The sequence below is a fragment of the Mobula hypostoma genome, chromosome 3, assembly GCF_963921235.1.
Source record: "Mobula hypostoma chromosome 3, sMobHyp1.1, whole genome shotgun sequence".
Taxonomy (NCBI): Eukaryota; Metazoa; Chordata; class Chondrichthyes; order Myliobatiformes; family Myliobatidae; genus Mobula; species Mobula hypostoma.
In genome coordinates this window covers 29,779,863-29,805,258 of record NC_086099.1, presented here as the reverse complement: position 1 = coordinate 29,805,258, position 25,396 = coordinate 29,779,863, and the positions used below count along the sequence as shown (strand labels likewise).

The window sequence follows — 25,396 nt, the reverse complement described above, 5'->3', positions numbered from 1 at the left end:
GCTAGATAGGTATCTTATGGATAGGGGAATCAAGGGTTATGGGGACAAGGCAGGAACCGGGTATTGATAGTAGATGATCAGCCATGATCTCAGAATGGCGGTGCAGGTTCGAAGGGCCGAATGGTCTACTTCTGCACCTATTGTCTGTTGTCTATTTATCAAATGGAATGGAAAGAGGTTGTAATCAATCAATGTAGATATTAATCTACTAGGTAATCAAATGATCTAAATTGACAAAACACTTGTTCCTGTGTCCCTTGAATAGTTTTTTTTCACCTTTAAAAGCTGATGTAATTTCCATCTTACTCTAGAAGTGAATTTACCTGTCTCAACTCATACAGATGTTTGTTTCAAATCTGTGTATTTAATTGGAATTTATGAACATTGTTCTAGACTCACATCTAGTCTATCTCATCCATCCTTAACAGCAAAATTTATATCATTTAGAATTGCCTCTTCTTAAAGGACTACATTTTTCATCCTTTGTATATTAGTACTTTTCTTATTAAGCAGCATGCCAATAAACTTTCTTTATGCCCTCTCTAAAGCTTTCTATAGCATGGAGTCCAGTAGTCCACAGTGCTTTTACAGAGATCTGATTAAGGTTCTGTGTATGCTGTGACGATTGGCCATACATCTTGTGTTAATTTTACAATAAATTATTTCAATGAAATAATTCTCTGAGAATGAAATAATTTACTGCAAAAAAATCATGAAGTACGGGTTGAATACCCCTTTTCCAAAATGCTTGGGGGCTGGAACTGATTTTCAGACCAGATTTTTTTGAATTTTGGAATATATAAGAAGATAGGGTTAATTGGATTCCTTGGGTAATGCTGGAAGGGCCTACTCTGTGCTGTATTGCTAAAATTAAAAAATATTCCAACTCTGAATTATGTGCTACCAGTAAGCAGTCTTTGTCCTACACTCGTTCATCACACATATGCAAAATTATGGCATGTTATTAATATAATAAAAATATAATGTGTGCAGGGTTACAAAAGCAGCACAGCAGCACCAGGAGAATTCCTGAATCAGCTGTTGAACGACAACAGACAGCAGGCTTTCAGTCTCTACCTACGATGCCATGTTTTGGTCAAAAGGTTACAGTATAGTGTATCTGTATTTTACCTTTTTAAGGTTTTATGTGAGATATAAAAACAATCAGCATTGTAAACTTGTTCTGGTGTTAGATTTTCATCAATGACTATCTTCGTGATTAGCAGATACTTTATCTTTAATTTTCAAAAATTCTTTAAAATTTAATGCCATGCCTTCTCTTAAATTTCTGCAACTAGCCTGCTGGGTATTCACATTTACCTTCAATTTTCAGTTTGTCATGTTGCTTGTTTCATAATCAGCATACTGTTAAGTGGCATATGTTCACTCAGACACTGACGAATTCCTTCTTTCAATACACAATCGAGATCTTCATTTTTCACTTATGCAGTGTTTTTCTATTTTTCATTAACTTCTGTTCATTAAGTATGTGAGGTCAATCACAGAAACCTGCACATCGCATGGGAACCTTCCCAAAACCTTTTGTAAAGGACTGCATTTGTGATGTCATGACAGCACTCAAAAAAATTTCAGATTTCAGGGTTTTCAGATTTTGGAATTTCAGATGAGGGATACTCAACCTGTATTTCAATACTCACATAATAAAGGCTTATTGAACAGTAAATATTTAGCTTATAAGCCTGCACCTGTATATTTAGTGTTTTAGATTGGGTTTTCCAAATGCTCCATATTGTCTCCTTCAGCAGAACTTGATTTGAAATTTGATTTCCTTTTGAATTCGGTTCATTCTGTGCAATTAGCTTTTAAATCTGATAAAGGTTGAAATAGTTCATTAAGGCAGAATGTATTTAAAACAGTTTCAGGAAATTACTTTCCAGTATATTAGAAAATACTGACCACAAAAGAAAAAAATAAATTAATAGCAAAACATGATTTCCCTTTGGTGTATTCCTATTTTTCTTTATGTTTCAAACACAGGATAAAGAAAGTGACAACATACCGATTAAAGAATGTTCCTTTGATCCAGAAAAAATGGTTTGCTGCGTAATGGAAGCAGGAAATGTTTTATCTCATGGTGCAGGGGGTAAAGGATATGGCTTAGCATCTACAGCCATAACATCGGGATGCTTTCAATGGAAGGCAAGTGTGTAACAAAGTAATTAAATTAGAGGTTTAAATAATAATGACCTGACCTATACTCTAATTTCAAAGTTGCTGGTGAACGCAGCAGGCCAAGCAGCATCTATAGGAAGAGGCGCAGTCGACGTTTCAGGCCGAGACCCTTCGTCAGGACTAACTGAAGGCTGAACTCTTCCTTCAGTTAGTCCTGACGAAGGGTCTCTGCCTGAAACGTCGACTGCGCCTCTTCCTATAGATGCTGCTTGGCCTGCTGCGTTCACCAGCAACTTTGATGTATGTTGCTTGAATTTCCAGCATCTGCAGAATTCCTGTTGTTTGCTATACTCTAATTTATCGGTTTTACTTGCACCTGGTCTCGTCTTTACTGGTTTTCAAATACTTTTAAAATGTATGCCACCAACTTGCTGTTAGTTTCTTTTTCACCAATAGGTTGAGGATGTGATCTTATGAAGTGGTACATTTGACTTATTTAGTTATTTAACCTGCTGCTCAGTCTTCAATTTGTATTTGCCCTAAATGTTTTATAAGGTGAAATACTTTGTATCAGGAAAGTTAATCAATGCCTCTATTTTCTGGGGAGGCTGAAGAGAGTTGGACAATGTACACCTATATTCACGTCCTTCCACAAACTATCCACATGATCAATGCCTTTCATCATCTTTCAGGTCATCGCTCAACCTCTGTCGCTCCAAGGAGAAAAGGCCAAGTTCACTCAACCTGTTTTCATAAGGCATGCTCCCCAATCCAGGCAACATCCTTGTAAATCTCCTCTGCACCCTTTCTATGGCTTCCACATCCTTCCTGTAGTGAGGCGACCAGAACTGAGCACAGTACTCCAATTGGGGTCTGACCAGGGTCCTATATAGCTGCAACATTACCTCTCGGCTCCTGAATTCAATTCCATGATTGATGAAGGCCAATACACCGTATGCCTTCTTAACCACAGAGTCAAACTGCGCAGCTGCTTTGAGCGTCCTGTGGACTCAGACCCCAAGATCCCTCTGATCCTCCACACTGCCAAGAGTCTTACCATTAATACTATATTCTGCCATCATATTTGACCTACCAAAATGAACCACTTCACACTTATCTGGGTTGAACTCCATCTGCCACTTCTCAGCCCAGTTTTGCATCCAATCAATGTCCCGCTGTAACCTCTGACAGCCCTCCACACTATCCACAACACACTCAACCTTTGTGTCATCAACAAGCTTACTAACCCATCCCTCCACTTCCTCATCCAGGTCATTTATAAAAATCACGAAGAGTAAGAGTCCCAGAACAGATCCCTGAGGCACACCACTGGTCACCGACCTCCATGCAGAAAATGACCCATCTACAATCACTCTTTGCCTTCTGTGGGCAAGCCAGTTCTGGATCCACAAAGCAATGATCCCTTGGATCCCATGCCTCCTTACTTTCTCGATAAGACTTGCAGTGAAAAATTTTGCTTTGCATGCCAATTTTACAGATCACTCCAAATCACAAGTACATTGAGGTGGTAAATGTGGAATATAGTGTTAAAGTTGCTGTTACAGAGGAAGTGCAGTACGGTTGGAGAATAAGGTACAAGGGCCATAATGAAGTTGATCACGAGACCAAGGTTTCATCTTATCATAAACAAGGCCTGTTCTAGAGCCTTATAAACAAGGAATAAAAGCCACCTTTGTTTTAGGAATGCTTCTGAATGCTTCTCAAGTGTTTCAGGATAGACATTAAAGGGCATTATGCTCTCATGAATAAGTTGAGAACAATTCACCTGCTTTCTAAATTATTCTGCCAATATGATTTGTCCAAGCCACTGTACCTATAAAAATTATTTACCCCCACCGCCCCAGACGTTTTCATGTTTTATTGTTTTACAACATTGAATCACAGTGGATTTATTTTGGCTTTTTTGACATTGATCAATGGAAAAAGGCTCTTTCATGTCAAAGTGAAGAAGGATCTCTACAAAGTGATCTAAATTAGTTACAAATATAAAACACTGAATAACTAATTGCATAAGTATTCACCCTTTTTATTATGACATACCAATTTAGAAGTCACATAATTAGTTAAATGGAGATCACTGTGTGCAGTCAAGGTGTTTCAACTGATTGTAGTAAAATACACCTGTACCTGGAAGGTCCAACTGCTGATGAGACAATATCCTGGCAAAAACTACACCATGAAGACAAAGGAACACTCCAAGCAACTCCGCAAAAAGGTTATTGAAAAGCACAAGTCAGGAGAAGGATACAAGAAAATTTCCAAGACACTGAATATCCCTTGGAGTACAATTAAGTCAATTATCAAGAAATGGAAAGAATATAGCACAGCTGTAAATCTGCCGAGAGCAGGCCATCCTCAAAAACTGGGTGTACAAAAAGGTGACTAGTGAGGGAGGCCACCGAGAGACCTATGACAACTCTGGAAAAGTTACCAACTTCAGTGGCTGACATGGGAGAGACTGCACATACAACAACTGCTGCCCGGATGCTTCACCAATCACAGCTTCATGGGAGAGTGGCAAAGAGAAAGAAACTCACATGAAGTCTGGGGTAGAGTTTGCCAGAAGGCATGTGGGAGACTCTGAAGTTAGCTGGAAGGAGGTTCTATGGTCAGATGAAACCAGAATTGAGCTTTTTGGCCATCAGACTAAATGCAATGTTTGGCGTAAGCCAAAGATCGCACATCATCAAAAACACACCATCCCTACCACGAAGCATGGTGGTAGTTGCATCGTGCTGTGGGGATGCTTCACTGTAGCAGTTCCTGGAAAGCTTCTGAAGGTAGAGGGTAAAATGAATACAGTAAAATACAGGGAAATCCTGGAGGAAAACCTGATACAGTCTGCAAGAGAACTGCGACTTGGAGAAGATTTGTTTTCCAGCAAGACAATGACCTCAAGCATAAAGCCAAAGCTACACAGGAATGGCTTAAAAACAACAAAGCTAATGTCCTGCAGTAGCCAAGTCAAAGTCCAGAACTCAATCCAGTTGGGAATTTGTGGCTGGACTCACAATCCCCATGCAATATGACAGAGATTGAGCAGTTTTGTAAAGAAGAATGGGGGAAAATTCCAGTGTCCAGATGTGCAGAGCTGATAGAGACCTATTCACACAGACTCATGGCTGCGTTTGCTGCCAAAAGTGCATCAACTAAATACCAACTTGAAGGAGGTGAATACTTCTGCAATTATTTTGTGTTTTATACTTGTAATTGATTTAAGATCACTTTGTAGAGATCTGTTTTCACTTTGACATGAAGTAGTCATTTTCTTTTGTTAATCCATGCCAAAAAAAAGCAAATTAAATCCACTGCAATTTAATGTTGTAAAACAATAAAACGTGAAAACCTCCATGGGGGGGGGAGGGTTGAATACCTCTTATAGCCCCTCGATTGCTATTATAAGATGGATGTTCTTGATTAATACTGTTCAGTGGTATAGTTGTTGAGACATCAGTAAACTACTCCCACAGAAGTCTACATTCATTAATATTCTCATTAATTTATGTGCAGTTTTACATAACCAGGGAAAATAAAGGTAATGAAGGTACATGTGTCGGAGTCTCACGGTGGCCAGTCAGAGATTTCAATCACCGTACAACGTCAGATATGTGGCTCTACAGAGCTTATAGTGGGAATCTCTACCACAACGGGGAGCAAGGCTGTACTCTACCTAGCTACACACAAGGAGATTGTATAACTTGTGTCCTAGATGTGGAAGCAAGAACAATTTCATTTGGAAAGAATGATGAGGTAAGGTATACGTTGAGAGATTGCTTAATATGTCTAACAATGAAACTAGTATTATATATGTTTCTTCATGCAGCATTTTTCCACTGATGCATAAATGCGATGACAGTATATCACAAAATCTGAACACGAGAACAAAGTTTTGTTTAAAATGCTCCTCGTGTAACTAATCATTGAAATAATGTATTTTCATATTTAAATACAAAATGTGTTTTGTGATTTCATATTACAGAATTTTAGTCCATAAAAATAGTATTACATATGTTTTAATTGAAGCTTCACATATTAATTTAATTAGATGCAAGTGATTGACACAGTAATGTTTGATTCATTATCATGTTATTGGGCCAAATGATAACGTTACGATTACTAGATTTATAATCTGTAACTTGTAATCAACATTTGTTGATTCTGTATGCAACCAAGCAATCTGTTTCTGGGCACTATGCATTTAATGGTTGCTTAGACTTCACAATTCTAAAATGCTGTCTCTTCATGACCAATGCCTGAAACTCCTTCTCTTCATGATGGGAATGCCAATCCAATTATCTGGTCTGAGGAAGGTACAATCATGAGTTCACCACAAACTTTGTGCATTTTTCCAGTGTTAGTGATGCAGTTCATGTCTGTCTCTCCTCACCTTTCCCACATCTGGGAGATAAATTAACCTGAAAATTTTATTACTTTTATTAGCAAAAATGCAAATATTACTTTAACTTGGATTTATTGCATTGAAAACAGATGGGGAAACAGTTGTATCCTGGGCCCTTGTTGATTTTTGAGGTATGCCTGCTATTATTAGTAAAGGTGATTTTTTTTCTTATTTGCCTAAGGAACCAAAATTAGCTTTTGAAGATGTTGAAGCAACTGAACTGTATCCTTGTGTGATGTTTTATAGCAGTAATCCTGGAGAAAAGGTAATTATCTATTTCATATATTCAAGTAATTTCAGAAATATAAACAATGCCTTAAGCAATAGCTTAACAGACTTGAGGTATTCCGAAGGTCCAAATGTTTTGTGGATGAGTGTGCGCATATTGTGGCCTTAACAGAAGCATTAATGGTGGGTGATGACATTTTCCCCAAGATTGTAGGCTTCACAAATGGCTATGCATTCCAGACTTGCCCTAGTCAAACCTTTGCGGCAATCGTGTGGTACATACCTGCAAATCTTGTTATCATTTCATTTTGCTTATGACATATTACAGCTCAGAGTAATCTTATTCCTTCGCAACCTGATCTCTCACTGTACCAATAATATTGCTAACAAAGCTAGGCTTAATTTACAAAAGCCAAATTAACCTGCCACCAACATGTCCCTGGGATGTGGGAGAAAACCAGAGTAACCGTGCATATGGAAAAAAAACATTAAAATTCCACATAGACTGTGCTCATGTTGCTGGAACTTTTAGACTGCTCTTTGAGACCGTTATTATACTTGTACCAATGTGCCGTCACTAGCATTGTTTTCCTGCTGCTCTGACACTTTACCCTTTTCCAAGCACCTAACCTGGTTTCAACCTATTCTTTTCAAGTCAAAATCATAATTGTAAGGGGTTTGTATGTTCTCCCCTCAACCGTGTGGATTTGCTCTGGTCCTCCAGTTTCTTCCCATATTCCAACAACATATGGGTTAGGGTTAATAAGTTGCTATATTGGCATTGGAAGCATGGTTGCACTTGCAGGCAGCCCCCAGCACATACTCGGACTGTTGGTCGTTGACACAAATGATGCATTTTGTTGTATGTTTCGATGTATAAATAAAACTAATATCCACAACCGAACCAATTAGAATGAGAAAATTATATCCTCCAAACTGCCAGCAATGTTTTCCTCATTCAGCCACTGCCCCATGTAACAACTTGGACCTTAAAATGTTCTCGATCCTCATTCCTCTCCCGGTCTCGCTTCCTCTTTCTACTGTCACGTACCCCGTGACGGGGATAAAGAAACCAGCTGAGATGGAAAACACTTTGGAGTCTCGTATTGCTAACAACTAATAATATTTATTAGTAACTACGCAATACAGTGATATAAATGTAGATAAATCAAACAGGTTAGCAATGATTATATATAAAAGTAAGTGTGGAATATATATGTATGAAAAAACCAAGCTTCTTTAAGTCTAGGGGTAAAAAGATACAGTCTTACGACATTCAGTAAAGTTCAGTTCAGTTCAGTTCGTGGTATTTAGTTGAGTAGTGATGGAGAGAGAGTGAGTTGAGTCTTCAGGTGAGCTGATGCCGTCGATCTTCTCGTCATCCTCCGAAATCCTTCACAAGTCACTGACTGTGACTTTAACCAGGGGGACCAGTTTTCCTATCACCCCAGCAAGGGTGGACACATAGACAACTCCCTACCAGTCAGCCCCTTCTTCAGTGCTGGAATGGCAATTTGGATCGATCCGCCTGATCGATCCTCCAAAACCCACTTTCTCTGCGGGCACAACAATGCTCATTCAGTGTTCAGATCATGTGTCCTGAGGTCTGTATCATCTGACCTCCCATTTATTTCACCAGACTGAGCATCACCTGTCACTCAAAGAGTCCCTCCTTCCTTTGTCTGTAAAGGAGTGCAAGCAGGCAACAAGTCCTTGAAAGTAACATCAACAATCTGCCTTTGGTCACCATAGCAACCTTCGAGCTGCTCGGTGCTGTCTCCAACTCCAAACTCAGTCGAAATCCAAAGTTACTTCCATTGCCTTAAAGTGACAGTCCACTGTTAATCTTCACCTCTCTCTCTCCTTTCCAAACAAACAATCAATGATGAATGTCTCTTTCTGTCTCTCTTCAAACAGTTAATAGGGGCACTGCAGGATCCCCTCACACTACCAAAATTCACTTCCAGTTCCAATTTCAATGCTTAAGCTATTGAATCTTTGACTTTTCATCTGCTATGTCATGTCTGTAAAACTGGGCTTCATCTTTCATGCATAGTCCCATTAAAAACATTACCCTCACTGTCTAGTAACTCACACTAATTGATAGCTCACCTCTAAACAAATGTCATAAGAGATGCAGACTAGTGGTTATTACGGATAATTTCTAGCCTGACAGGAATCCATAAAGCTCTAATACACCTTGCCCTTCTCAACCAAACCTAATAAATATTCCCAGCTGCTACTTCCCTGCTCCAGAGAGCTGTCTTGTACAGCTTTCTCTTATCATTTCCACTCACCACATCCAACAATAATAAGCATGGAAGAATCACTGATTTCTTGTCGTTAAGCTTGAGGTCATCTTGCTGTTCTACCCCTTATTAATTCCTTTCCTTCCCATATCGAGCCACAAGCTTGTATCTTCCATGAATTTGATACTTTAGTTTTGTTTAGTACAGCACAGTCTGACCTCCTATGTATTTCCACTATATTTTTTATTTCAGGTTCCCAGCATTCACAATGCTTTTTCTTATTATTTGTGTGTAATTTAGTAGTCCAGCACAAATTTTAGAGATTTTTATAATGGAAATTTTAACTTATTTAAATCTGTGTTTTTAACTATTCATGGCAAGTTATCATTGTTTATACTCTGGTCCATAAATGTTGCAACTGTGAAACTTAGAGCAGTTCTGTGACCTTGCTTAGGTATCAACATAGTGTTTGCATGTTTCAGTGTGTTATGTAATTCTGAAGATTAAGTCTTAATTATTCAAAATAATAAACATGTGCTAAATGGTTTCCGAGGAGATTTGGGTATGCATCTGAGCTGCTTATGATGGAAAGCTGTGGTCCGTAGAAGGACAAGCAGTTATTAGGTAAGTAATTGAGGGGCAGTTCAGGTTGCTGAGAGGTCGTCATTGGTTGGAAAACAAGTGATGGAAGGGAATCTTGGCCTTTAAGGTTTGGGGGCGGAGTATCAGCTTAGAGAGGGAGAATGGTGGGTTGAAGGGGTGGATTGGTTATAAGTTGTTCTGAAGGGGAAGATGGATCTAAAGTTACTTGAGATATGCCTTACAGTCCAATTGAATGCTATGTTAATAACGTGAAGTTGTCCACAAAATGCCACTTCACCAACTTGATAAGTTTCCTCCATGACAGTCCACAAGAGAAATAGTGTCATCTAGTATGTGACTATTGCAGAAATTAATTCAAGCTTGCAAGTATGTGAAAAGAGTAATGGAGTTGGACAGCACAGAAACTGGTTTTACAGCTCACTGTGTTAGTGCCTATCTTTTTTCCCCATTTGCACTAACCCCTTTGCCCAGCTTAATTTCTGGAAGTGCTTGATCAAGTTGATAGATGTGAATTTAACTAGGGGTTGTAATCATGTTTCTCTCCAAATGAATTTTCAGTCACACTGATCTTTATAAACCATTAGCTTTAACACAATTGAATTTCTAGGATTATAATCTTCATCCTGTACTTAGTCCACAGTCCAGGTATACAGGCTTTTTGATTTACCCACTATCATGAATGCGATCAATTTAAAGGATTTTTTTGGAAAGTCTTGATATTTTCCATTTCTTTCAGGTGGCACTTTGTGACATGCAAATGTGTGGAATGCCTCAGGACCTCCTACCTGGTGAACCATTTTGCAGTCCTCTTATGACTGCCTTGTCAGAGGCAACTATACAGTTGATCCGAAAACTCCATTGCAATGACAACTGGATGCCTGCAGTTAACCACTATATGCTTTGTAGGCTAGAGTTGATTGGTTCCATTATGAAAGAAGCAAAAATATTGAAACTGAATAAAGTTCTGAGTAAATATTCCATGAAGAAAAGCACCCTTGAAGAAAAAGAGTTGAGAGGGCAAGAGGACAACCTATTAAAGGATGAAGATAAGATCCAGTGCATCACAGACCTAGCTGAACTACAACTCCAAATGCTGTGCCGAGAAGTCTGGCCTGTTCTGGCAGTTGTTGGTGGAATAGATGGTGGCCTTCGAGTTGGTGGTCAATGCTTACACAGGCCTTCAGGTCGCAAAGCAACCCTTTTGGGAATTACAAAAGCAGGAGGCGCCTTTGCAAGACTACAATGGGAAGATACGGAAATTGCCATCAGGTATAAATGTCACATCAATTTAAAAATGAATGTTTCTGGATTTGGAATGCATTCTATAACCCAAGATACATCAGGGAGGTGGCTTCTTGGTTCCACTGTCTGTCCTGGGAAAGGTAGAGTCTTGGTGGGATGTGGGAGGGATGGATTAATTGATGTCAGATTGTAGTGAGTATCTGGGGGAACAGGAGGGAACTTTATGCACTTTGTTCCACATTCATTTGGAAATAAAATCAGAAAATGCTGTGAAGAGGGAAACAGAATAAATGAGTTCCAACAGTAGCCATTGGTCTGAATCACTTGTGCCTAGCCAGCAGGTTCTGATTTTATTAATTTCATTCTTCATTGTTCTCCAGTTTCCACATAGAAACAGGAATTGTCATCATCTCAGGAAGGAAAATATTCAAAGTTCTTTCCAATATTTTTATTAGTTTCTACATAAAAGAATACAGAGTACAAGAAAATATATATAAAAGATCAAAAAAGATTTTTAAAATTACCAATTACATTATATCTATTCATAATAATAATCTCATTACGCTGTATTCATGTAAGTTAATCAATAGTTATTTTGAAATATACTAATTTATTACAAAAAAAAGAATCTAACCCCTACCAAGACCGAAGCTGTTTATTAAGGAGAAAAAAGGTAAAATACCTTCTCATAGAATAAAAAATAATAATAATAGTTAACATCTGAATTTAAACAACGAATTGAAGGTTTTGAAAATAATTCAGAAAAGGACCCCACTATGATTGAAAGTCTTGACGAGATTCAGAAATTGAACAACGAATCTTCTCTAAATCTAAGCATGACATAATGTTTTTCCTCCTACTCATGCTCAGTGGTTATACGACGTCATGTCATGCTTAGATTTGCAGAGATTCATTGTTCAAATACTCAAAGTTGAAAAGAAAATTATCTAATGTTCCTTTCCAGTTCAATAAAAATAACTTTGTGTAAAGTTTTTGGACAAGAGAAGTTCTATGCAATATTTAAGTGTTTGCTTTTAGCAGTAATCTTATGAGGGTCATCTCACAGGGCTGGAAGTGTTAATTATAAGATTGTTTGAAAAAGTGCTTCTTGATTTAGGAAAAAATTAGTTTGAGAAGAGATTTAATTGCAGCTTATAAAATTATAAATTTCAAACGTGGTGAACAGAAGAATAGTTAGTGGGAACAATCTAAAATCATTGGTAAAAGGATTAAAGGGTTTCTGATGCAAAGAGGTTTTGCTCAAAAATTTTTGGTGCATGAAGTAGTATCTACAACTCATAGCCTGAAAGTTCCATCCTTCATCGTGCTATTGCATTTAAAAAGTAAATGAACAAGAGATGGAATTTGCCCAATGGTTTTTAGCCAGAGAGGATGCGGTAAACAGAACGGTCTCCTTTGACACCATGATTTTTTTCTTTCTTTTCTATACAGAGACCAGGCATAATTCTACTGCCCAGATGTAGATATTTTTCTGATTTTGTCCTATGTGGCTTGAAATTGCAATGATCTTCTCTGATGGTCGAAAGAAGTATGGGTCTGTTGTGTGTAGATACAATGGCAGTAGTAATACTTGCCCTGAAATACCATAAATTTGTCAGTCTATGGATTCCACATGTGAATAGTTTGATAGGAAATCCTGAATTTGCTACCAATAATATAAAAACCTATAATGTCGGTAACATGCAATCCCTCAGAAAAATATTTTAAAATAAAGTGGATTTTTAAGTTACACAAACATGAGAAAATCTGCAGATACTAGAAATCCAAAGCAACACACACAGAATGCTGGAGAAACTCAGCAGAGTTCTGAGTTCCTCTACCATTTTTAAATGCCTTTTGTTTTTAAAGAAACTTGCTGGAGATTGTTTTTTATTCCAAAGGAATATCCCAAGCAAGATTTTTTAAATCATTTTTTTCTGACTCTCTTGGCACTACTCAAGAATATGTCTGGTGGGATGAGCGTAGCATGATTTTAGATTGTGCTCTGTCTTGAACTGAAAACTTTTAATCAGGAGAGTAGATGCTGCAGTTTTCAGTCAGCAGAACAAATATTGTAAATCCATTTCTTAAATATTGTGAGGCAAAAGATGGAAAGCATTAGAATGATGAGCATTATGAATGGTGTTTCTATGTAATTTTCACCTTTTCTATCTGTATACATTTTTTTCCACTCTATTTGGTAATTATCTATTTTCCCCCCTCTTCATTTTTCTTAATTTTAACTTTTTGCTTTTAAATCGGTAAATTTATTATTGTCACGTGTATCAAGGTACAGTGAAAAAACTTGCTTACTGTTCATACAGATCAATTAATTACAAATGAGTTATTGCAGTAAAGCAGAGTGTAGAATAAAGTGTTGCAGTTACGGAGAAAGTGCAGTGCAAGCAGACAGTGTTGCCATAACAAGGCAGATTTTGAGTTCAAGTTTTTATTCTCATTTCTTCATTGTACTATAACATATGCTAACAAAGTTTTCTGATTTCTGGCTCTCCAAGTGATGCATTGCTCTCCTCGCTGGAACCCTGCAAGTCGTATTGCTTTGACATGACAAGATTCAATGGTCTGAAGCCATCCATGTTATTAGACTTGACCTACTTGACTAGAGTACGTGAAGAGCCTGAAGTGTGCAATAAGATGACACAAAATAAAGACCCACCTGAGAAAGCTGTCAAGAATGAACTGGAAAAATCACTGGATGAAGAAATTGCAAAATTTATGGTTGCTGATGACCACAAAGATCCCTCTAGCATACAAAATCAAGAATCTTTGAATGTTCTTTCTAAAAATTTACTGGATCATAATGAAGAAAATGAGGCTCAAAAAGATTGTGCTGCAAAAGGGAGTACTGAATTAATCGAAACCTCCCCAAAGTCATGTGATAGAACTGTACAAAAATATGAATTATTCTTAGCTGAACTGCGAGCTGTGCAACTTTCATACTTGTCTGTTGGGGCCATGAAAACACTCAGTGTTATACTGAGTTACAGCAAATATGCGGACTTGCTCCTTATTCCCAAAATCACAGCAAACAGCTCATGTGCTTCAGATAATGCTAAAGCCACCGCTGGCTCTGCAGAGAATTCTGAAATTAGAATGGTGCTCCATTATATAATGAGGTGCATGGTAAAGTGGGCAGTGCGGCCATGTCCAATTAAGCGTGTAGTTTCACTAACTGATCTGGAGCGTGCCCATATCATGGTATTCAAATCTACTTTGGATTCTTTGGTGGAAGATTATGGAACCAAAGAGGGTAAAGGTAAGAAAGATTTAACCAGAATTATCTCCTTGCAGTACCCAGTTCCTGATGTGGCATTTTCTTATGCAAGACCTCATTTAAATAATTTTCTAATAGACTGTTATTGTGGTCATCTTGTTCATTTAGTTCCAAATGCCTTTCCTAAATGCATTCATGCTTTCTACATTGCATAAGGTGCAGAAGGAGTAAGTAGTTTGTGACTTCCAGGTGCTCATGAACCTGCTTATCACCTCCTTCTCTTTCTCCTATGGTCCACTCTCCTCTCCTGTCAGATTTCTTCCTCTCCAGCCCTTTATCTTTCCTTCCCACCTGGCTTCACCTATCACCTTCTAGCTATCCTCCTTCCTCTCCCCTCATCAGCTTTTTTATTCTGGCATCTTTTCCCTTCCTTTCCAGTCCTGACGAAGGGGCTCAGCCCGAAATGTCGACTGTTTATTCATTTCCATAGATACTGCCTGACCTGCTGAGTTCCTCCAGCATTTTGTGTGTGTTGCTTTATACCATTAAGTGTGTTTGTTTTAATATGTGTACGCTAACAAAGTATATTTAGGTTAACAACATCCAAAGTTACAGTAGACCTTATATTATCAAAGCTTAGTCTTTTGTATAATAATAATGCATGTTTGGCCACATTTCACATCTCAGAGGTTTCTTAGGTTGAATTCATACACAAAAGACAGTACAACGTGAAGGTTGATACTTCAGGGCACTCTTGGAGTGATGGTGGTGCAGTGTTTTTTTTACATGTGATACTAAACTGAGATCCCTTCTGCCCTTTCAAGTTCAGGATAAAAAATCCTGTGGCACTGTTTCAGCAAAGAACAGGGAAATTCTTCCTGTATAAAATAATTATTTTTTTAATCTAACACTACTAAAAAAGGGTAAGTAATCAATATTATGTTACTGCTTGTGAAGCTTGCCATGTTCATGTTGGTAATCATTTCAGCATTAACTGTTTTGAAAATACCTAATTAGCAGTTAGAAGTTTTTGTGACACACTAAAGTCATAAAAGGGACAGTATAAATGCAAGCCTTTAATGGTAGTGTATTTGGCTATTTCAGCTTAACTTTGTATTTTGGATATTACTAATCAAAAACATAAAAGTTATCCTGTCATTGAACTGGTGTATGGGGATGTTTCCCAGACTAGAAATGTCTTTATTATCTTTTTATAGCAGCATTGTAAGTGACCCAGATAGTATTTATCACAATTCCATAAAGAGCACATAATTTCCTAGTTTGCCGAGCAGTGATTTGGGGTAACACTCACAACACGCTGGAGGAACTCAGCAGGTCGGGCAGCATCTATGGAAACGATATCGACATTTCGGGCCGGAACCCTTCGTCAGGACTGAAGAGGGACGGGGCAGAGGCCCTATAAAGAAGGTGGAGGAGGGTTGGAAGGAGAAGGCTGGTAGGTTCAGTTGAAAAACCAGTAATTTGAAAGACAGAGGGGTGGAGGAGGGGAAGCAGGGAGGTGATAGGCAGGAAAACAATGGGTAGTAGAAGGAGGCGGAACTATGAGGGAGGTGATAGGCAGCTGGGGGAGGGAGCAGAGTAAAATAGGGATAGAGGAAGGGAGGGGGAGGGAATTACCAGAAGTTGGAGAATTCTATGTTCATACCAAGGGGCTGGAGACTACCTAAACGGTATATGAGGTATTGCTCCTCCAACCTGAGTTTAGCCTCATCATGGCAGTAGAGGAGGCTATGTATGGACATATCTGTATGGGAATGGGAAGCAGAGTTGAAGTGGGTGGCTAACAGGATATCCTGTCTATTGTGGCGGATGGAGCGGAGGTGCTCGACGAAGTGGCCCCCAGTCTGCGTCGGGTTTCACCGATGTAGAGGAGGCCACACTGGGAGCACCAGATGCAATAGATGACCCCAACAGACTCACAAGTGAAGTGTTGTCTCACCTGGAAGGACTGTTTGGAGTAACATAGAATTCTCCAGTTTCCGGTAATTCCCTCCCCCTCCCTTCCTCTATCCCTATTTCACTCTGCTCCCTCCCCCAGCTGCCTATCACCTCCCTCATGGTTCCGCCTCCTTCTACTACCCACTGTTTTCCTGCCTATCACTTCCCTGCTTCCCCTCCCCCACCCCTTTGTCTTTCAAATTACTGGTTTTTCAACTGAACCTACCAGCCTTCTCTTCCAACCCTCCCCCACCTTCTTCATAGGGCCTCTGCCCCTTCCCTCTTCAGGCCTGACGAAGGGTTCCGGCCCGAAACGTCCACTCATCGTTTCCACGAATGCTGCCCGACCTGCTGAGTTCCTCCAGCGTGTTGTGAGTGTTGCTTTGACCCCAGCACCTGCAGATTATTTTGTGTTAGAGATTTGGGGTGCCCTGTGAACTAGCATGCTTCATTGTTGCAGTGCAGTGTACTCTGTACGTTCCATGCAAGTTGTTTGCATCCATGCTGACAATTGTTTGCTCATCTGTCCTAATCCCTTCTACCAGCCCGTGAATCAGCAAGGCTTTCAATTGTTGAGAATATCTGCCTCCATCGCCTTCTGAACCACCATGTCCCAGGCAGCAACCACCCTGCCCTCTGATGCCTTCTGTGTGAACGTATATGATTTCCTTATGATTGTGGTGCTTTTCTTCCAAGTCCCAAAGGCATACAGATTGCCTATTTATTTTTTAATTGTAAAGTACACCTAGTGCAGGTGGATGGCAGTAGAATAGGTAGCTTAATGTTTTTGTTTTTGTTTTAGACTTCCAACACCAGCAGTTTCTTGATTTTCAGATTCACTCTATTTAAAAAAAAATGCTTCCCTCTGGCAAAATTAATCTGAGTTACACTATTGAGTCATAATGTTAAAAAAGAGATGGACAATTCAATGATATTTCTAATTATGGTGATGTTACTGAAAATTAAGTGGATTTTTTTTTCTATGCATTACAATATACTGGAAAGCATAGAACATAGAAATCTACAACACATTACAGGCCCTTTGGCCCACAATGTTGTGTCGACCATACAACCTACTCTAGAAACTGCCTAGAATTTCCCTATTGCATAGCCCTGTAGTTTTCTAAGCTCCATGTACCTGTCTAAGAGGCTCTTAAAAAACCCTATTGTAAAGAAAGTGGCTAGATCACACCGTATTTCATAATTTTGTGAGACAGCCTTACATTAATTTACAGAAGGTGTTTTGACAAAGGAGACACTAAACTTGTTAGAAGACTTTAATATAAGATGTGATAGTTTAATAGGGGACATACTTTCACATAAAATTAACAGCAGCAAATGTTTCATAAGCATCATCTACTGCTAGAGATTTGAAGCCAATTAGTCAAAACTTTTTTGTATTTTAATGTGTAAATCTATATGCATCATTTGCTTAACTGAAGTACTGATTCAAATGTTTTCTTTTGAAATTCTAACTGCAGATGCACCATTGACAGAAAATTCAAAACTTCACTCTCAAGCGGCATCAACTTCATCTAGTACAGTTTCACTGTACAGTAACTCCTCTGAAGAAAGTACAGGCATTCCCATCTCATTGTCAGCTTCAAATTCTTCTTCAGCCACTAATTTGGGTTCTTTAGCTTCTACAAATGGATTAGAAAATTTTAATCCTTACTTGTCTGTCAATGTCTTACAGTGAGTAAAATATTGGTAATGCATTTTATACTGTGAATCTTATACTGATCAATAGAAAACATTTAGCCTGTTTAGTGTGTCACTTAAGGATCCTATTGATTTATTTTTAAGATTGCAGACCCATTTCTAAACTTAAGTATTACCATCACTGTAAATACTGCTGATAAAATTCAAAATGTCTACAAGATTCCTTAATAAAAAAAAGTTATGTGTTTTGGAACATGCAACTGAATTGTGCTTTAATTGAGGGCACTCTAATAGCCCAGTTTATTTCTGAAACACACAAAATAATGGAGAAACTCAGCAGGTCAGGCAACATCTGTGGAGAGGAATAAAGAGCCAATGCTTCAGGCCAATGCTCTTCATCAGGACTCCTTCTATGGCCCAAAATTTTGGCTCTTTATTCCTCTCCTTAGATGCTGCCTGAGCAGCTGAATTCCTCCAGCATTTTATATGTATTTTGGGTTTCCAGCATCTGCAGAATCTCTTGTGTTTATTACTTCCAGTATAGTTCATCCTCATTTGCAGCCTATTATCAGAACTTCCCAAACTGTCAGTTTGATTTTAGTTTCATCATTTTCCCGTAGGTCTGTGGATCCAGTGTCATCTGAGACAACTCAGCTAGTGAAGTCAGAGGCAATAGTGCAAAACAATAGCTTTATATTACTGTCTAAATTTATTTTTAAATTGTTTAAGTTTTGTATTTTATACTAAGGTGTCAGCGGATTCATTAACAGTGATAACTTGTTATCATTGACTAGTACTGAGTTACAGTGGTGATAGGGGCCTCAGTTTTCAATAACTAGAAATGCATTTGAAAATGAGATTGCACAATGACCATTTTTAAAAATCTCAGAGTTCAATTCAGTATAATTTATATTTTGATTAACCTATTCTGATAATTAGACAATTTGGTTTTCAACAAATTTAGATTTGAATTATAGATGGGAAAGTAGTTGCCCTAATTCCTTTTTGATGTTCTGAATTCCTTAGGGAGGAAAATCAGAATAGCAGTAATATTAGAGCTGACCTGACAGCCTCCAGCCATCTACTTTAAAGCATTGCACCAGTATAGGTGTTGGGTTATAAAATTGACTCCATAATTGAATGTTAGAAAAACTATACAGTGGATTCTGGTTAATTGAGACACACCCGGACCAGTACATTTTGGCCCACTTAAGCAGCTGTCCCAATCAGCTGAAGTTTCATGGAAATAGTTAAAAAGGTATTAAAAAAAGACAAACTACCATTTAAGTAGTGATTTATGTATTTAAAAGAAATACAGAACAAACTAGAACGCTACCAATACTTCTGCAGTATTATAAAGCTGTGTATTAGTTCCTAATAGTTATCGACAAAGTAATTCATTGACTGTATACTGCCATATTCTTTTCATTGGCAGTAATTAACAAAATCAGCGCATACACTTAGTGCAGATAATGGACTGCCTTCATACAATGCTTCTTGACGATTGCATCCTCCAAATCTTCATTTTGATTGTAACATTCAAGATGATTGTTGATATCTTCAAATTTTTTATAGTTCTTAACCTGTTGAAGTAGTGGAATCATTTCATTTTCACTTTTGGCTGTTTCTGGCATCTCCAAGCCTGAACGGTTGAAACCGCAGTAAGCAAATCAGTTCCGAATTGTCTTACTGCTTATTTCTCACCAACTCTCAGTAACAAAATCACTGCTTTTCGAAGACAAACATACACAGCTGGCACTATTTAAAAACTGTTTGCTCCAAGTACAGAACAGTGTCACAGTTAGACATTGTTTGACAAGTCTCCTGTCACAATTAAGTGGCATTGTGTCCCAAATAAACAAAGGGAATTCAGGCTATTATCTCAGTTAGTTATTGTTCTTTAAGAGTTGTCCCAACATAGTGGTTGCCCCGGTTAACCAATAGCCCAATTAATCAGAATCCACTGTGCGTCAATCTATATGCTGCATGAGCACACACCATGTTAGAGTATCTTTAAATTTTTGGCAATTTCAAGTCTGCTGTCATTTTGATGGAAAAGTCAAGAAACTTTAAGCTTACACAAAACCTCTAAGTACCTATATGTTCTATGTGCTTGTATATTAAACCTGAATTATTTTTGATTTGTTTTGCATTTGTTTTTTATATAGACAAATGGTTTTAGTCAGATTTCCTTCACTCTCTGGATTGATTAACAATCCTTTGATACCTCCTGGATTGAATGTGGTACCTGCTATTTCAGATGATGATGGGGAGCAAAGGAGTTATTTTTCATTGCCTTCTGTTTCTAACAGACAATGCAGTTCACCTGGTAAGTCACAACAGTCATATTAAAAGGTAGTTGTGTGTCTCCTATCATGCTTTAATTTTGATATATTTTGGTATCTCTAAATATTCAGTATACTTTTCTGTGTATTCTCCTTTCTCCTCATTTCTTAAAACAGTTGTGCTGTCTCTTGAATTGATTTATACTGGCAATAAGCAGAGATTACCTGACTAACAGGAATGAAATTGACTTGGGTGAAGTTGACAATGTAAAAACGTGGAATGTGGAAATCAGCAACAGTGCATCATACATAGTTTTAATCCACCTTACTTACGTTCTACTAATTAGTCAATCTTTATTCTTTAACTTTCCTTTTCATGTTGATCTCAGGCCACTGGCCTTGCAATTGTTTGCTTATGACTTAAATATCCAATGACTTGGCCATTCCTCAGATCATAGTTTGCATTGCACTCATATCTCTAAAAAGTTTAAATCAATGTAATTAAGCTATGGGCAGTCAATGGTAGAGTGGCTAGTTTTCCCCGGCCTAAGGGATTATTATACCAAGAGATTTAGTAAAATCACAATAACACTAAACCGAAGAACGCAGGCAAGTTATTACTTGAACCTGACTAGCTCTACTATCATTTCAACTCCACTTTGGAAATAAAATACTTTACTTTACTTTATTGTCGCCAAACAATTGATACTAGAACGTACAATCATCACAGCGATATTTGAGTCTGTGCTTCGTGCTCCTTGGATTACAAATCGATAGTAAAAATTTTTTTAAAAATACAATAAGATTTTTGAGCAAGCTGTATTATATAAGGACAATTCACAATTTTTTGTCAGGGCCTTGGACACCTTCAGTTGTAAGTGACAAACCTTTAATTGAGTTTTAATTGTAATCTATAATTTCTCCTTCACTTTAGTAGATTCTAGAAGTGATCTTCCTGAGCATCCACCACCTGTTGCTGTTCCCTTGCTAGAAATGGGTTTTTCCTTGAGGCACATTTGCAAAGCGGTTGATGCTTCAGGTACAGCCAATCAGTTTGAGATGATGATGCTATTACTGATTTTACACATTTGTATTGGTAGTAAATAAATCTCCCAAAGTAATGTGCATTTATTATTCTTGCATATTTAGTAATTCTTCGCACTTATATTGATCACATTTTATTATGCATTTTTTTGACATAACTATAAATTTCAAATATTACTTAATCCCAGAAAAACAGTACCAGCAGTACGGCAGTAAAAACTTTTATTGGTATTCTCCATTCTCAGTCGATGAAAAAGGATAGATGTATCAATATGCATTATATCTTGTGTAGCTATATTTCTATATAGTGTTGTCAGGTTTTCATACTGAAGTTTAGTATATATGTTCTTGAAGGATGGTATGACATTTATTTACCTCATTTTAGTATAAAAAGATTTGTTAAAGGAAAATGAATTGAGGAACAAAGAATAAGAATTTAGTGAAAAGGGTTGATTTTAAGTGATGGTTAAAGAGACTGAAAGGGAATTTCTGGACGGGGTCTAAAAAGGTGAAACTATAACTGTCAATGATGGAGGAACAAAAGAAGGGATATACTGTACAAAGGAGAAAAATCAAATGAACAGAGATTATATTGGTCCGTATGTTATTTGAGAAAATTAAGGTTATGGAAGCACAAAAGTTAGAGTTAAGTTTTTTTTTTCCCCAGAGAGTGGTAGTTGCATGGAAGATGCTGCAGGGGTAAGGTAGAGGCCGATACATTGGGAGCATTTAAGTGGCTCTTAAATAGGCTCATCAATGAAAGAAAAATAGAGGTCTATGTGAGAGGGAAGGGTTAGGTTGGTCTTGTTGTTGAGTGTCGACCCTATGGATAGTGCAGTTGTCCATATGCTGTTCGTGGCAAGATATGGAAGTAGATTGCCAGGCCTTTCTTCCACACAGACACGACTGCTGCCCGGGTTGGGACCCGGCTGGATTCAAACCATTCACCTCGAAGTCCAGTGCTGATGCCACTACACCGCCAGGTTGATCTTAGAATAGTTTAAAAGGCCGGCATAGCATCCTGGGTTGAAGGGATTGTATTGTGCTGTACTGTTCTATGGTCTGAGTTTATTTAAACATGAGAAAGAGAGTTTTTATTTTTGGTATTGACACAGAGTCAGTAAGTGTAATGGGTCATGAATGCGCTTCACAGAGCTGGATTCTGACAGACAGTAGAGTTTTGAATAAAATTAAGCAGGTTAGATGACAAAAAGAACCAGCAAAACATTTGTTTATTTTGGGACTCAAGACATGAATGAGATTTCAGGGAAATTAATACGGAAAAGAGAAATATGCAGGTGCAAGAAGGAAAGGGGAGCATTTGTAGATAGCTCTGTTTATGATCAAAAGTATAAAAAAGTTAGAATAATGTCATTTGGTCTATAATTAGATTAGATTAGATGATTAGATTCAACTTTATTGTCATTGTGCCGAGTACAGATACAAAACCAATGAAATGCAGTTAGCATCTAACCAGAAATGCAAAGAATAGTGTTATTTACAAAATAACTGCGAATAAAAAGTCAGTGCTACAGCACACAAATATAGAAGTACTGAGACAGTACAATATGGGTGTAATAGCCGAGGAAAAGGTTAGAATTCAGGTAAGGTCAGTGCAGAGTTTGTTTTTTTTTCTTGTGTTCTACAATGGAATTGTTTCTAAAATAAATAATATGTCTCAGGAAATTAGAACTAGAAGGCATAGCCTTGAGACAAAAGACAAATGTATGGAAGAATTTCTTCTCTTCGAGTGGAGGTTTGGGAATTCTCTGTCTCAGGAAATACGTCATTAAGTATATTCCAGGACGAGGGAGATATCTTGGTTATTCTGAAATGCAGTGAACTGAGCTAATATTCTCAAACCTCAACAATTGCTTCTTTTGCTAGTCCCTACCATCCCTCGATCTGATGGAGCAATGAGCAAACTGCTGGAGAAATTCGTAATATTGGCTGAGAGTTACAGCCTGAGTACCACAGTTGGGTTCTTCCAGCAGGTTTTGTTTTGCTCCATTTCCCAGAATCTACAGTCTCTTGTGTCCCCAGGGAGGGAATAGGGTTGAATGTAGTGCTGAATAGAGCACAGAGACTGAAGGAAAGATGAGAAGAGTAGAGATGATCATATCTATCAGAGGTGTACTTGGAAATGCAGATGCAAGTACAGTATAAAAGACACGGCATATGTACGTCACAGTTTGGCAGGCACTGAATCATGTAGGATAGTGGAGGGACAAAACACCAGGCTACTTTATAATGGATCAGTGGGACACAAATTCTCGGAGGAGTTGAGGAACTCCACCAAATCACAGACATCTGGTGAGGCAACAAAAGCGAGGTGAGCTTGTACATCAGCCTAGCCTAATGACTCCACTTTCCCAATCCTCTGATTTTAATTTTTATATCAAGGCTGGATAGTTCATAAGTTCTTAACAGTCAGGCCAGAAATTCCAGTAAGCTTTTTTTTTACTAGACTGGAAATATGAATGCAATAAAAAGGAGATTCGGAAATGTATGCTATTCATCTGACTCACTATCTGTGCGAATAGTGGGCCTTTTTAACCAGTGTGCATAGATTCAAGTGATCTTTGTTGATTCCCTTTTCTACAGGAGTTTCTGGAGATGCAGACCCACAATCAATTGAGCAATTAGCCAGCTGGATGCTAGAACATCCACTAGCAGAAGAACAAGAAGTAATTGTCTATTCCTCAGCAAATATTAGCAATGATTTGGACGCAGCTGTGGAGTCTGAGGTTACAGTGCACGATGAGTTAACTACGCCCGAGTCTCCTGACACTGTTGACAGGGAAGATGTAGTTGAAGGGTAAGCATCAAATGTGTTAAAAGTTGGTATTTGAGCAAATGTCACCCCCATCAGCCCCAGCCACTAATATTGTCCAAAGTTCAAAGTAAATTTACTATCAAAGTACATGTATGTCACCATATATAACCCTGAGATTCATTTTCTTGTGGGCATACCCAATGAACCCAAGAACCATATTAGAGTCACTGAAAGACCGCACCCAACAGGATGGACAAACAGCATGTAAAAGGCACCAAACTGTGCAAATAGAAAAGAAGGAAAAAGAATAATAAGACATACAGTACTATGCAAAAGTCTTAGGCACATAAGAGTGCCTAGGACTTTTGCACAGTACTGTATTTGTCTACGTGGATTGGAGAACTAGTTTGTAAATCTGGTGGGAGCAAAGAATATTGGGAATGGCATGGCTGGAGTGCCATGGGAAGGGTGTGGAGCAGGTAGCAGAGAAGGAGTGCCAGGGTCGGGGGTAGCTTGAGTGTAGACACACCCTGCCCTGAGACTCAAGGAAAGGTCATTTGATTCCAAACAATTGGTTTATTGACCATTACCAGAATGTCTCTCTGGTGCTTCTCACTTCCTCCCATCTCCCTTCCCCTTTTCCCAAAACATGATTCCCTTCTCCCTGCCCCCTTTCTATTGTGTACAATAGAGACCCATATCAGAATTGGGTTGATCATCACTCACATATGTCATGGCCCTCTCCAACTCTGATCCGCCGATGAGGACCTCCAGTTTTCTCTTCCTGGTCAATAATCAGTTCCTTGGTCTTGTTGACATTGAGTAAAAGATTGTTGTTGTGGCACAACTCCGCCAGATTTTCAACCTCCTTCCTATGTGCCATTTCATCACCACCTTTAATTCGGCCTATGTCAGTGGTGTCATCAGCAGTATAGCATTGGAGTTGTGCTTAACCACACAGTCAAATGTGTAAAGCGAGTGGAACAGAGGACTAAATCTATTTGTAAATCCATCTCTGTAAATAATTGTCCTCATTTTATTATAATAAAATTAAATTTTCCATTAACAGTTTGAAATTAACATTAAAATTAACAGTTAAAACAGTTTAGGTTTCAAGCAAAGGCAAAGCAAAGAAAAATGTATAAAAAAAGCTTGAATTTCCAGCATCTGCAGAATTCCTGTTGTTTGCAAAAAAAACTTGAGTTACGTTAGTAAACTAAACCATCAATCCTTTTTCCCTTCTGTTCCCAGAGGAAATTCAACTGCCAACAAGAATACTGAAATATTTGGGTTAATTCTTTTTAAAATGCTACTGCATGAATTACCCTGTCAGAAACAATACAAAAGCAAAATAAATTGTAAATGACAAATGCCTGAAAAAACGTTCTAAAGGGTAGGAGAGTAAAACTGAAGTAGGGATGTCCTTTCGGATCTGACTCCTTATAATTTATACCTAAGTGGGCTAGAATACTTAAAAAATCTTAATAAACATATGCACTTAGGCTTTTTTTTAAAACTAAATCAATGGCAAAAACTTTGCTGTGTGAATTGCAGGCCTTC

General features: G+C 38.2%; 1 protein-coding gene across 5 annotated transcripts in view; it reads left to right on the top strand.

Annotated features, from left to right (window-relative positions):
• LOC134343917 (probable E3 ubiquitin-protein ligase HERC1) overlaps positions 1-25,396 on the top strand; it is a 295,654-nt gene that overhangs the window by 142,615 nt on the left and 127,643 nt on the right. For 4 of the 5 annotated variants that reach the window (XM_063042842.1, XM_063042841.1, XM_063042839.1 and 1 more), the window contains 9 exons: positions 1,999-2,160; positions 5,665-5,904; positions 6,735-6,818; positions 10,370-10,902; positions 13,392-14,152; positions 17,551-17,764; positions 19,900-20,060; positions 20,951-21,055; positions 23,665-23,878. In XM_063042842.1, the coding sequence (XP_062898912.1) occupies positions 1,999-2,160; positions 5,665-5,904; positions 6,735-6,818; positions 10,370-10,902; positions 13,392-14,152; positions 17,551-17,764; positions 19,900-20,060; positions 20,951-21,055; positions 23,665-23,878 (2,474 nt within the window). The remainder of the gene's footprint in view (positions 1-1,998; positions 2,161-5,664; positions 5,905-6,734; positions 6,819-10,369; positions 10,903-13,391; positions 14,153-17,550; positions 17,765-19,899; positions 20,061-20,950; positions 21,056-23,664; positions 23,879-25,396) is intronic. The other variant, XM_063042838.1, reaches the window with a different exon arrangement.